Raw genomic sequence first — 13,736 nt, 5'->3', positions numbered from 1 at the left:
TGCAAAACTGCACACCCACGAGGTTAGAGAGAGATGTGCTCCACTGACCTTGTTCCAGAAGCTGGAGGTCAGAGACAAATGCGGAGTTGGCCTCGGTCAGAGCAGTGAATCGAATGTCTCCAATGTGCAAAATTGCTGCTAGGATCACAAACAGATTCTCTACCTCCTACGCGTTTTAGAAAAAACAGAAAGCGGAGAGAATTGCTTACAAGAAAAGATAAGACAAATCCTTGAAAAACCTAATAGGTTAAAAAAAAAAAATCAATGCTGTGAACTCTGTTAGTGGAGCTGGGATTTTTCAGATCCCGGGGGTCTGGCGAGAGAACTACCAACCTTCCGCTCAAAACCAAAACCTCACAATTCAGTGCACATTTTGTCTACATCAATGTCTCTGTTCCTTAAACAAAAAAAGGGGGGGGGGAGGAAGTGACGTTCTGATAAATCCACAGCTTCTTGACAAATCTCATAATGAAAACTGGATCACCGTGTCCTGAGTCTGGCTGGCTGGACCTCACCGGGGTGGTCAGATCGCCCGCATCCTCCCAGAGCTGGACGCGGAGGCGGCTTCCTTCCAGGATGCCTGCTATATGGTGCGTATCTCCCAGTTACCTCCCCTCTGAGATGAACCGAGGCTATGATGACAGAACTTTTCACTCCTGCTGGAAAATTCAGGAAGGCACAATACAAATATCTATGCCTAGATAAAAAAAAATGCTAATTGTGTTTTTAAGGTATTTTGAGGAAAACAGAAAGAAATGGATGTTTGGCCAGAGCCACCTTTGAGCAGAAGGTAGAAGGAAGTAAGAGAACATTTGTTGAAAGACGGTATCTGAGAATGTGGAACTCTGCATAAAGAAAGAAATCAGACCTTAAATCTGGCTCGTGGACCGCCATTTCGTGGCAAGAATGAAAAATCAAGGGAAAGCTGTAGGCTAACAAATACACTTCTCTAGGAGAACAAATATTTAGTATAACGACATCAATAGTAAAGCTGGTTAGGTTCCACATTGGGTGACATAGTCTTCAAATCCCCATTTTTCTATTCTGTAATTTCGAAATAAAGAGCTGCTCCCTGTGAAAAGTTACTAAGAATAGGTCTTATTCACTTTATAAATATATAGGTGAACATACAGCCCTGGGGACTTCCATGAATTTCCTCCAGAACTTCTGGTTTTCACCACAAAGTATAATTCTATCATCTTGAAAGTGAGAACATGGACAAGGACGGTCTCTAAGTAATTTTTCGGGTATGATACCGTAGGATTGTGGCAATACTTAAAAATGGGCTTGGTAACCCACAAATTACAGATGATGGTTTCGAGTTTTATTCAGTTATGCTCGTTACAACAACATTTTACTTCTTACGCGACCTGACAACTGCTTCCTCCCTTTTCTAATAAATCCAGTAACTTCTCAGTAGCTTTTCCAGCACCCTGTGAGGTAGGGGCTCTGCAGACGGGGACAGGAAGGCTTTGTCCTGACCTCAAGGATCTCACAGCTCAGCAGTGGAGACATAGTGCGACAGTCGGCCACACTACGGATTACCGTGTGCGGAATCTTCTGCCCTGTGAGCAGAGGCCAGGGACGCTGCCCTGTGTCTGCCTGGACCCAACACCAATCCCCCGCCGTCCCGCTGGCCGGCGATGGCGGTGATGACAGAGGTCGCAGGTGGAGGCACCTTAAAGGACAAGTCTGGATTCAAGGACCAGAAATACCTTTCTTCTAGCCTTACTGAACATGATCTATCCTCATAAGTGCACTAAAATGTCCCCATACCAGACATCCTAAAGGATCACAGTGAAACAATTACTTTCATGTCTTTGTTAAAAGGCACACATTTCTTTTACCAAAGAGGCTGTTAAATTCTCTCTTAGCTACCTCAGGTGGAAAGCACATTTTGGTTGCCCTGCCTTTGAGAATCAATCATGGATTTTTAAAGCCCTGTTTCCAGGCAACGGGCACTTTGGTAGAATGGTTCCTTACCCACCTGTCTATGCCAGTTTCCTATAAGGAAGCAGACATTTTAGGCACAGAAGAAGGGGAAAAAATAACCTAAAAGTACAACCGTAGCAAGTCCAAGGACAGAAACCTGCAAATAGGTTAGGACTTGCTAAAAGAAATATACAGATCGTAAAATTAGGAAAAAACAAAAAACAAAAAGCAAAAGCAACAAAAAGATACCATGTGATTTATGTTGCTAGAATTCCCATCTCGGAAAGGGGCAAGGGTGAAGTGGCCAGAGCTGTTTCATTTAGGGAGAGTCCCCATTTCCTTATCCCTCCCTCCCCACCCCTTCCTAGACCTCCGTGCCCTGTGGGCTGTGTCTATGTGGACTAGGGTGAAAAAGAAAAGAAGCAAAGACCCAAAGCCATCAACGTACTGCCCTAAGAAAAAGGACATATTTAAATCTATGACTAAATCTGTGTTTGGCCACTCCAAAGTTACCCATGCAATCTGACATTCCTTGCTAGTGAGGAAGTCCCCATAATTCAAAATTACACCAAACTGAACGAGGAGGGAACAGCTACTGTGTAAGGGAAAAACAAATTTGAGGGAATTTTGAGGGCACTCCAGGCTTAGCTCGTTTCACATCTCTTGTCCAGGAGACCTGTGCTGTCCAATTCAGTAACCACTGACCACACAGGCTACTTAAATTTAAATGAATTAAAACCAAGAAAAATTAAAAATCCGTTTCCTCATTCACACTAGCCACATTTCAAATGCCCACTAGCCACACATGCACCTGCCATATATCGTGAAGCACAGATCGAGAACATTTCCATGACTACAGAAATTTCTACTGTAGAGTGGCGGTTTGAACCTTTTAAATTGTATTTTTCAGCCTCATAATACCTGCAGGTGTAACTCTTTAAGAATAAGAACAAGCTTTATGTTGCACAGAAAACTTTAATGAGAGATTAGGTTACTTTTCAAAGTGATTCTTAGTAGCAAACAGTTCCTTGCCTTTGTTTTCTCTAGAACTGGTCAATGCAAAGTTCTTTGATCTGTTTTGCTCTCAGGGTTCATCTGGTCAAAGGTCTCCTTGACCACCTTCTTGAAAACAGACGCTCCTCCTCTAGTTGTCTAAACAGTACCTATGACCCTGGACCCCGCGTTCATGTCTACCTCCCCCCCCCCCCGCCCCCAAGAATGTACATTCTAGGAGGCACAGACTGAGTTCTGCCCTCTGCTGAATCATGAGTATTTGCAACAATATCCGGAATATAATAGGGACTCAGTAAATGTTTTTGAATGAAAGACTTGTGTAAATTAGGACAAGGTTGGTTTTCTCAGTGAAATATTTTATGATACGACTCACCATGTTACTGAAGCCAACTACATTCAGGGCTTGTTTCAAAAGAGCAAATTTCTCCCTGTTCACAGAATGCTCTGCTGTTGATACGTCTTCTGGTAGGGACTGGTTCAAATACCTGTTAGGATAAAAAAAAGCACACAGCCTTATAGCTTGGCTTGTGGTCAAACTCCAGTGGTTAAAAGTCACTTCCGCCATATTTGGTCTCCAGAATAATAGAAGTCACCTGGACGTTGCGTGCCCTGTGTTTACAAGGCTTTGATACATAATAGCACATGATGTTTCAGGAAGGAAAAAAAAAGTTCTTGCTGTACCAGAACCTATTTACACTGTTTCACTTGGTTCTCACCTTACCTGCACCCTTCCTACCGAAAGGAGAAGGTCACAGGTATTTTAGGCATTTCATATAGAAATCTGGTGGGTCCTATCACATGCTTTGTAATTAATACTTTTATTAAAGATTTTTAATTTTGAGTAATTTATTATTTCTTCTGGCCAATATCCTTTAATCATGCAGTGGCTGAGTAATTTGTTGATTTATTGCTCTCATGCAACAAACACATAGGGATGATTTCCCAAATACACAGCTGCTGGGGATATAGGTATAAAGGACACGTATAAAGTTAAAGGGCTCATCCCTGGACACTCAGCAACAACAAAAGCAAATGTATCCCTGTGCTCAGGAAAGAGAGAATATAATATACAATATACAGTATGCAAGTAGAATAATGGAGATGAACAAGAGGTGTTTGTAAGTGTTCAGAAAAAGGACGGAACCCAGAGTGGATAAAAGTCTACAAGACAGGAAGAGGCTTCCTTTCCAAGAGCCAATACCTGAATAAGAATTTTCCAAGCAAATTCAGGACTTAAGGGTGCCCCTGGAATACTTAGCGGCATGTACAAAGGTACCCAGCGTTGACTGTGCCTGTGGTGTATACAGGAACTCAGGTATGTTGGCAAAATGGTAGCCACGGGTGAGAGAAGCAGAAATTGGTGAGGTTGGAGAAGTAGTCAGAGTTTTGTCTCTCTTGCAAAAGAGCTTCCCTTAGGTCTTAGAAATGATGGGCAGTCCTAAACGTCTTAAAACGAAGAAATGGCATGATCAGATCAGTGTTTGAAAAAGTGTTCTGATAGCCCAGGAAAGATTACCTGGAAAGGGCAAGGGTGCTGGGTGATCCAGGGAGACCAGCAGTGGTGAAGAGGAGGGGAGACGGGTGCCCTGGAGGCAGGACTGGCAGGATGAAGGGATAGACTGGAGACAGAGGAAAGAGAAGAGAGAGGCATTAACGAGGTTTTGCAAGATTATGTCTCAGGAAACAGCGTAGAGCGTGAGCTCATTGAACCAGAGTGTTCTCAGCATGAAGGATATGTTTTTGAGAAAGTCTTATATTTTATATTGGTCAGGTTGACTTTGAACACCTTGTTGGGATTCCAGTAGAATTCCAAAAAATAATTGGCTGCAAGGACCTGACATTCAGAAGAGACTAGAAAATAAGATCTGGAAGTCATCAACATGCAGATGACCAAACCCTTGTGACTGGATGAGCTCACCCCAAAGAAGATGCTAACATTTTCGGGATGAAGAAAGAACTGAATGTTCAGGAAGGGAGTAGGAAAATTAAAACAAGCCAGAGCCGTCCAAACAAAAGGGTAACATTTTCAAGAATGATTGATAGTGACAGAAAAGAGACCATAGACACAAGGAAATGGGTGGTGGTGTGGGGAAAGACACAGACTGCTGTTGATGGTGGGGCTGTGAAGACTTCTCTTCCCTCAGTGCTAACTCTGAAGCATGCAAGTGAGGGAGTCCAGCCTCCTGGGGTGGGGACTGGGAGAGCCTTCAGAAGATTTCCATGCTGAGTTGGAAGCCCACAGAAGATCCTGGATGGAAGGCTGACAGAAAGGGAGGTGTAGGGGGTCTGAAGAGCAGAAAGTTGCTAGAAGAGGGGCGCCTGGGTGGCTCAGTCAGTTGAGCATCCGACTCCGGGTTTTGGCTCTGGTCATGATCTCACGGTCATGAGATCGAGCCCCAGATTGGGCTCTACTCTGATGGAGTTAGCTTAGGGTTCTCTCCCTCCCTCTATTTCTGCCTCTCTCTCTCTCTCTCTCTCTCTCTCTCGACATAAATACATAAAAACATTAAAAATAAAGTTGCTAGAAGGGAAGAGGGTTTGGGACTGGAGCACGGTGGGAGGGCATGCCTTCCACCACAGAAGGGACACGGCCCCTCGATATGCCAGCTGAAGTGACAAACACGGGTCCAAAGGCTGCTGGCGTCTCAGAGCAGCAAAGAAACCAGCGCTTTGAGGCTTCAGTGTTTCGAGGAAAGGAAGAGGTTGGGTCTAGATGACTAGGCGCCGCTGGCTGGCGGAAGCTGTAAGAATCTGAGGTATTTGCTGTGGAGACAGACATGACTGCCAAGCTGGGAGGCCCCAGAAGCCGAGAGACCGCTGTGCTGGGCCCGGAGGGAGCTGGAGCCCAGCTCACGTGGTGCACGCCCCTTCTCCAGGGATCTCCTCTGCTGTCTGACCTGGGATGCCTGGGTTGGGGCTGGGGCAGTAGAACAAAAGGTCAAGGTCAAGGTCATCAATACTAGTGAGGAATTGGGGGGGATGGTCAGTCATTTTGCCCAAAACGTGCACAACTTTAGTGACTATAAAGGCTTGATTAAAGATAGGAAATTGCGACCGCTGTCGACTCTTCTGGTTCCCACCACAGGTTTCCATCCATCTTCCTGATGCCCTCTTTTCTCTCCCACTTACTTGTTGATCATCACAGAGGCTACTACTCCACTGTTCCACAAAAGAGACCAATGAACCTCCTTCAGAGAACTATGGGCTCCTGTTGACATTATAGAGTCAAATGTGTGAAATACCACCATTTTAAGATTCTTAAAAAATAATCAGTTAACAAGCCCTACCTATGGGCATTTCAGTATTTCTTTAAGCCACCCCATCCCCCATTTTTCGTGTCCTTATGGTAGAGAATTTACAGCGGCTACGACCTGCTCCGTGAAGCAGTGAGAAGAACCAGCATTTTCACTTCTGCTGAATTCTGGATGGAGGAAGCCAAGTGAAATTAATCTTAGTAGTTGCAGACTGGGCTGTTAAGAATGCAATGGTCCAGGAGAAACTCAATCAAAATCGGATTGTAGAGGGCAGTTTGCCTGATGGAGGAATGATGCTTTCAGTTCGGTTGTATGTTCCTCTGTGGCTTGAAAACTCGATGGCATGAAAATGACCAAAAGAAAACTAGAACTCAATGTCTTCTATATGACTTCAAACTTTCTCCCACTATTCAATCATGTCCAGGATGATTTCACCAGAAATATAGTTCTTAGCTGTTTACAAAACTGTATCTTAAAATGGAAAAGTACGGGGTGGCTCAGTCGGTTGAGTGTCCAACTCTTGATTTCGGCTCAGGTCATGATCTCAGGGTTCATGGGATGGAGCCCCACACAGGGCTCTGCACTCACAGCACAGAGCTTGCTTGGCATTCTCTCTATCCTTCGCACTATGCCCCTCCCCCACACTCTCTCTCTCTCTCTCTCTCTCTCTCTCTCTCTCTCTCACACACACACACACACACACTCTCTCTCTCTCTTTCTCAAAATAAATAAACTTTATTTTTTTAAGTTTATTTATTTTGAAAGAGAGCTCAAGCGTTAATAGGGGAGGGGCAGAGAGAGAGGGAGAGACAGACTCTCCTGTCAGCACAGAGCCTGATACGGGGCTCAAACCCACAAACCATGGGATCATGACCTGAGCCTAAATCAAGAGTTGGACGCTCAACCGACTGAGCCACTGAGGCGCCCCTCAAAATAAATACACTTTAAAAGATTAAATAAAATAAAATGGAAATGTTACTATCAGAAAAAAAAATTAAGGTTTATTTTTTGAAGATTAAAAGTACTCACCTTCCCTTTGACATGATTTGTTAATGAAGCCACACACAAGCAAAGAGAAATACTTGAAAAATACGTCCAGGAATATATTACAACCAAGAATCTGGAGGTTTAGAATCAACTCTTATTTGACCCTTTATGATAACATTTTTTTTAAGTTTTTGTTTATTTATTTTGAGAGACAAAGAGAGAGGAGGTGGGGAGGGGCAGCTCCTTCACACTGTCAACACAGAGCCTGATGTGGCACGCCATGAAAGTGTCTGATTCAACTTTTTATGCTCAGACTCCAGGCACGGTGCGTGTGTACACACGCACACATCTGTTTGACACATATGTGCACACGCCTAAGCCTATTTGACTTTAATTTATGAAACGTCATGAATACATACGAAAACTCTGTAATCGTGAGAACACATTTAGCTCTCAATAGGACTGCAGATAATTCTACTAACAGTCCCGCAGAAAGGCAAATGACTAAATGAGGCCAAGTTAGAGGTTACACATCTTGAGTAACACTCTATGCTAGCTCCACTGTTCAATGGTGGGGGAAAGAAGTGAAAAGACATATTAAACAAGGGAGATGAAGGAAAACAGGAAAAGATTACCCTTATTTTTACCATGTGTTTAAATGTGGATTATTTAGTAGATAACTCCATTGTCTCTGAAGCAGGTAGGGACAAGCCGATTTTGCAGGTCAGTTATGTCCAAAAGTATAGAATTAAGTTATATGGCAGGCAAGTTGTATCCAACCTGATTTCTGGAAATAGCAGAAATATCCCGCCAAGGAACAGATCAAGGCACCAAGTTTTTCTGAAGATGCACTTCCTCAGAAAAGTCTGTCTTTACTAAATGCACTTAGGTTTCATTAACAACAAAAGGACAAAAGCACTGAGGAAATTAGGTAGTCCCATTTTGTGGAAATTTTGATAACACTGTTAATCAACTATATGAAGTGATATTTTTCAATAACTTTAGATCCTCGATCATAGGTGTTGTCTGAATTGGTAACTACAAGGAGACTTGTGAACTACTGCTTCTCAGCAGACCTTGACTCTGCCACTGTCCCTATTCATTTCTTCCCCCCAAATTTCTTTTAAATGTTTGAGAGAGTGAGAGAGAGCGAGAGCACTCAAGTGAGAGGAGCGACAGAGAAAGAGGGAGAAAGAGAATCCCAAGCAGGCTCTGAGCTAAATCAGCCCAGAGCCCAAAGCGAGGCTCGATTCCACACACCAGGAGATCATGACCCCAGACACAATCAAGAGCTGGGCGCTTAACCACCAGAACCACCCAGGCGCCCCCCTTCTCTCCGAATTTTAATAGCTAGTTAACCGTGGCCAATCCTTCTCAAGGCAAATTCTAGGAAAACTAACTTTCTAGGTTCCTCATTGATGAATCATACAAAAGTCCTAATTGGTGTGAAATGTGTTACTTGATAATGTTCTATTAAACAGGACTTTAAAAGTAGGTCAGGTACCATATGTTTTCACTCTTATGTGGATCCTGAGAAACTTAACAGGAACTCATGGGGGCGGGGAAGGAAAAAAAAAGAGGTTAGAGAGGGAGAGAACCAAAGCATAAGAGACTCTTAAAAACTGAGAACAAACTGAGGGCTGATGGGGGGTGGGAGGGAGCGGAGGGTGGGTGATGGGTATTGAAGAGGGCATCTTTTGGGATGAGCACTGGGTGTTGTATGGAAACAACAATAAATTTCATATGTTTAAAAAAATAAATAAAAAATAATAAAAGTAGGTCAGGACAGAGAAGCAAGCAACCCCCAGTTCTTGTCTTCACAAAGCTCAGCATCCAGACCCCAACGCCATTGCGTGCTCCATAACTTCCATGACCGATACACAATTTTACTTTCCCTTGGATAACTTTAAATCACGAAGATGTGGTATTTTTTCTCTCTCCATTAGTTTAATAGCCTCAGGAAAACAAAGTGGAAAGACAGAGGGATAGATGGCAGATTGGAGGTATATTTTTTCTCTTTTCTTTTTTTTTTTTTTTTGTTTGTTTCACATTCTCCAGTTTTCCAAGAATCAATGGCTGTTATGCGTAACCAGGAAAAAATATCTCTATAAAACCATGAATTAAAAAAAAAAGGAGCATAATTCTGTAGGGATTCATCCGGTTTGTTGTGTATATCAATAATTTGCTTCATTTTATTGCTGAGTAGTATTCCACAGTATGAATGTACCACAGTCTGCCAGACCAGTTGGTCATTTGAGGAAAATCCAGGTTGTTTCTAGTTTGGAACTATTATGAATAAAGCTGCTATGAACACTCCCATGCAGGTTTTGGGGTAAATGTAAGTCTTTGTTTTTCTGGGCTAAATGCCAACGAGTCCAAGAGCTCAGTCATAGGGTAGTTTCGTCTTTAGACTTACAGAAGAGTGTCAACGGCATCGCTCTGACATGGAGACCGCGAATTCAAGGTGGTGGTGACATGATCTGAATATCAAATACAAACAGTGACTGTTTGCAAACAACCCACCATGGAATTTCAAGGGCCTGTGTCCCCGCTCTGGGACCCGGTACCTCCTGTCTCCCGCTGGTGCCAGGCACATTAAAATAGCAAATGTGCGACTCGTAAATGAAAGCATTCTGGAGATGCCATGCAGGGCATAGTGATCACGGAACTTCAAAACTTCACAGTTGCTAAGAGACTAGATGTTAATTGTTTTCACCACAGAAAAGAAATACGTAGATGACAGAACACAGGTATTATTATATAATATATATAACGTATATGTTACATACATATATATGGACATGTACACATATGTACATGTATACATACATATATTTGTATGTAGGTAATATACACATTACATACATTATACAGTAATATGTAGTACCATATATATTTAATATATATGTATACACATACAGTACATATATATACATACACACACACACACACACACACACACATATCAAACCAACACTTGGTACACCTTAAACTTACACAACATTATATGTCAACCATATCTCAACATAAATTTAACAAACTAACTAACAAATAAAACACAGCTGTCCTGCCAGTGCTCGCCAGGCTCCACCATTCCTTGACACAAAATAACTCTGTGGCTGCATGTGTCCCCAGGATACACTGGGAGGGAAGACTCAAATACAAATAAAAGATATTACTACTTAAAGCCATGTGCAAAGATATCGCTACTTAAAGCCACGTGCACAGCCCATTCACCAAGTCAGAAGCTCACAGACTACAAACATGATGTTTTTTGCTCAGGGTTTTATCTGCCCCTTAAATACAAAAGAACAATGTCTTCTCTATTGTGGGCAGAGCTGCTTTTTACTTGGGGATGTTTAGTAAGTAAACAGAAACCAGGTAAGGCAAAAGCAAATACTTGGCATCAGCACAGACAACACTGCTTACGAGGTTTTTAAAATTTTTTAAATGTTTATTTATTGACAGAGAGAGAGAGAGGGAGGGAGGGAGCAGAGACTGAACAGGGGAGGGGCAGAGAGAGAGAGAGGGAGACACAGAATCCGAAGCAGGCTCCAGGCTCCGAGCTGTCAGCACAGAGCCCGACACGGGGCTCGAACTCACGGACCGTGAGATCATGACCTGAGCCAAAGTCAACGCTCAACTGACTGAGCCACCCAGGCACTCCGTTTACTAGTTTTCTAGTGAAGGTGGTAAACAACACCTTCTTGCCCACACACCCCCACCTTGCTCCTAAAAATGAAATTCTTTTCTTTATTGTTTCTAAGCTATCTGGAAAGTATTAATGAATTTTAAATCCCGCCCCCCCCCTTCAACGGGATATGAATAAAGTTTTTATTAACCACAGGTTCGGACACATAAATCTCCAGCAATGAAAATATTAATATATTAGCCTCAAACTATTTTGTTTGGAAAGAGGAAACCCTGGCCAGTGGTCTTCAGGAAAAAAACAGAATCCATTTAATAAATTATGTATTCAGAAAGACTCTGGGTCTTGTGACATTCCCAGAATAGTTTGTCCATATTTTTCTAATCAGTCAGAGTATTTCTTCAAAACATCTGGTGAAACAAATTCTCAACTCTTACCATCTTTCAAATAGTGAATGCTTATGGGTCATCTCACTTGTTTCTTGAAACCATCTAATTCGAAGAGCTGGGGGTGGAGACCCTAGAACAGAGCGGCCCCAGCTCTTGCACAAAGACTCAGGGCCAGTGTCTGGGGGGCCCGAGCCCCAGTGTGCAGCCAGTCCCCCAGCCTTGCGACCAGCACGGGCCCTTCTGCCAGAGGAGGGGGCGTCCTTCCTTTGCCCTGAAGCCCTCACAGAGAACCATCAATATTAAAATGGTGAGATGAGGGGGGCACCTGGGTGGCTCAGTCGGTTGAGCGTCTGACATCGGCTCCAGTCGTGATATCACGGTTCGTGAGATCGAGTCCTGCATCGGGTTCTGTGCTGACAGCTCAGAGCCTGGAGCCTGCTTCGGATTCTGTGTCTCCCTCTCTCTCTGCCCCTCCCCTGCTCATATTCTGTCTCTCTCTCTCTCTGTGTCAAAAATAAATAAATATTTTTTAAAAAATTAAAAAATGTGAGATGGGGAGAGACAGAAGTTGCTGCTCAGAACATGGGCTTGGTCTGGCCTTCACGAATGGCCAAGGGGCTGCATCTGTGGGGGGTGGAGGAGGGGCTCTCTGCGGTTCATGTCGTCTCCCCCAACCCCGGCCTGCCCAGGATGGCCCCAGCCGCACAGAAGGGCAGTGCAGAGATCTATATAAATACACAAATATGCTTCGGGCAAGGCTGAAGGGGCGCTGAGATCCTCCTCAGAGAAAATGGTCATGAAAAAGCACTGTGCAAGGTCATGGCCATGACGCTCTTGTGCAGGACCCAGTGCACCATAACCCTGGGTTTGAAACACTGACCAGGTAGCACCTGCAGTGACACTCCTCTCACACGTCAGTGTGACAGAACGTGTGACGCAGACACGTTATTGTTGAGCAACACGCTTCTTCGGGGTCTCCACGGGGACCTACCCACGAACTTGACTCCAGTGTTCCCTCGGTGCTAACTCCGTGAAAGCATCCTGCTGACCATGGCTCACAAACACATCAAGCAACCGCTTCAGACTTCGTAGATCCAACAGGGAGTTCTGCTTTCCTCTCAAATGAATTACAGGAAAACCCAGGATTGCCAGCAACTTGTTCTGTGAGGCTTCCACAAGATGAGCAAATGTCTCTAATACATTATGACTTGATACATGAGCGATGTCTTGCAATAGGAGTCGTACGTGATGCTGAAAGTCACATGATCGGGGCGCCTGGGTGGCACAGTCGGTTAAGCGTCCGACTTCAGCCAGGTCACGATCTCGCGGTCCGTGAGTTCGAGCCCCGCGTCAGGCTCTGGGCTGATGGCTCAGAGCCTGGAGCCTGTTTCCGATTCTGTGTCTCCCTCTCTCTCTGCCCCTCGCCCGTTCATGCTCTGTCTCTCTCTGTTCCAAAAATAGATAAATGTTGAAAAAAAATTTAAAAAAAAAATAAATAAAAATGACATTTAAAAAAAAAAAAAAGAAAAGAAAGTCACATGATCACAACTGAGCCAATGGTTCTCCTCTCTCTCTCTCTCTCTCTGCAGGATTGTGGGTGATCGTCTCGCATGCTTGGATGCTTGGTCTCAGGCCACAGTGTTCGGCAGAAATCCGTGATTTTTCAGGACGTTGGAAGGTGCCCCCAACTGGCACTGGTGTATTTTTTGTCACTTCAGAGCACCCAGGGACAGTCCTTTGCTTTTCCAGACAAGAGTGAGCTAAGAATGCTTTGCTCCATTCTAGGTCATTGGATAGGTGCCTTGTTAAACTTGCACAAAAAGAAAGATTCCATGGAGTCAATACATAGCAGTGATTCCATTAGTGATCCTGAAAGCCTCCCTACACAATAACCCTCCTCTCTCTTGTCTCCCTCGCACCAGCTGTAAGGGTTTTCAAAGGGAAGTGCAGCTTAATTTGTTTATTTTTCTTTATATTTTGTACTTTCTTTATTATTTTGTATTAGATAACAGTATTGTAATCATTTTCATATGAATATTTTTGGGTTGAACAAATCATCTGAGTTTCTATTATTCCTTACGGGGAAATTTGCTTTGATATGCAAGTGCTTTGGATTACAAGTGTGTTTCTGAAATGAATTACGCTCACAAACCAAGGTTTTATTGTACTTCTTTTATATATATGTATATATATACATAAATTTTTTTTAATTTTAATATTTATTTTTGAGAGAGAGAGAGACAGAGCACGATTGGGGGAGGGTCAAAGAGAGAAGGAGACACAGAATCTGAAGCAAGCTCCAGGCCCCGAGCTGTCAGCACTGAGCCTGAACCGGGACTCAAACCCATGGACTGTCAGATCATGACCCGAGCCAAAGTTGGACACTTAAGCAACTGAGCCACCCAGGCACCCCTACTGTATTTCTATTACCCACCCTAATTCAGTCTCCCAGGCTGACGGATAAGAATATTTGCAACATTCAAACTTCTTTCTCCTCCTATACTGTGTAGA

At 43.6% G+C, this 13,736-nt stretch overlaps 1 protein-coding gene across 1 annotated transcript in view; it reads right to left on the bottom strand.

Annotated features, from left to right (window-relative positions):
* Positions 1-13,736, bottom strand: part of MYO16 (myosin XVI) — a 611,926-nt gene that overhangs the window by 220,096 nt on the left and 378,094 nt on the right. The window contains exons 17-18 of the mRNA XM_047874837.1: positions 3,320-3,431; positions 49-166 (exon numbers count right to left, since the gene is read on the bottom strand). Of these exons, the coding sequence (XP_047730793.1) occupies positions 49-166; positions 3,320-3,431 (230 nt within the window). The remainder of the gene's footprint in view (positions 1-48; positions 167-3,319; positions 3,432-13,736) is intronic.

This window comes from Prionailurus viverrinus, chromosome A1, assembly GCF_022837055.1.
Source record: "Prionailurus viverrinus isolate Anna chromosome A1, UM_Priviv_1.0, whole genome shotgun sequence".
In the NCBI taxonomy this organism is placed as follows: Eukaryota; Metazoa; Chordata; class Mammalia; order Carnivora; family Felidae; genus Prionailurus; species Prionailurus viverrinus.
The sequence above is the reverse complement of the archived record's forward strand: the minus strand, read 5'-3'. Positions and strand labels throughout refer to the sequence as shown.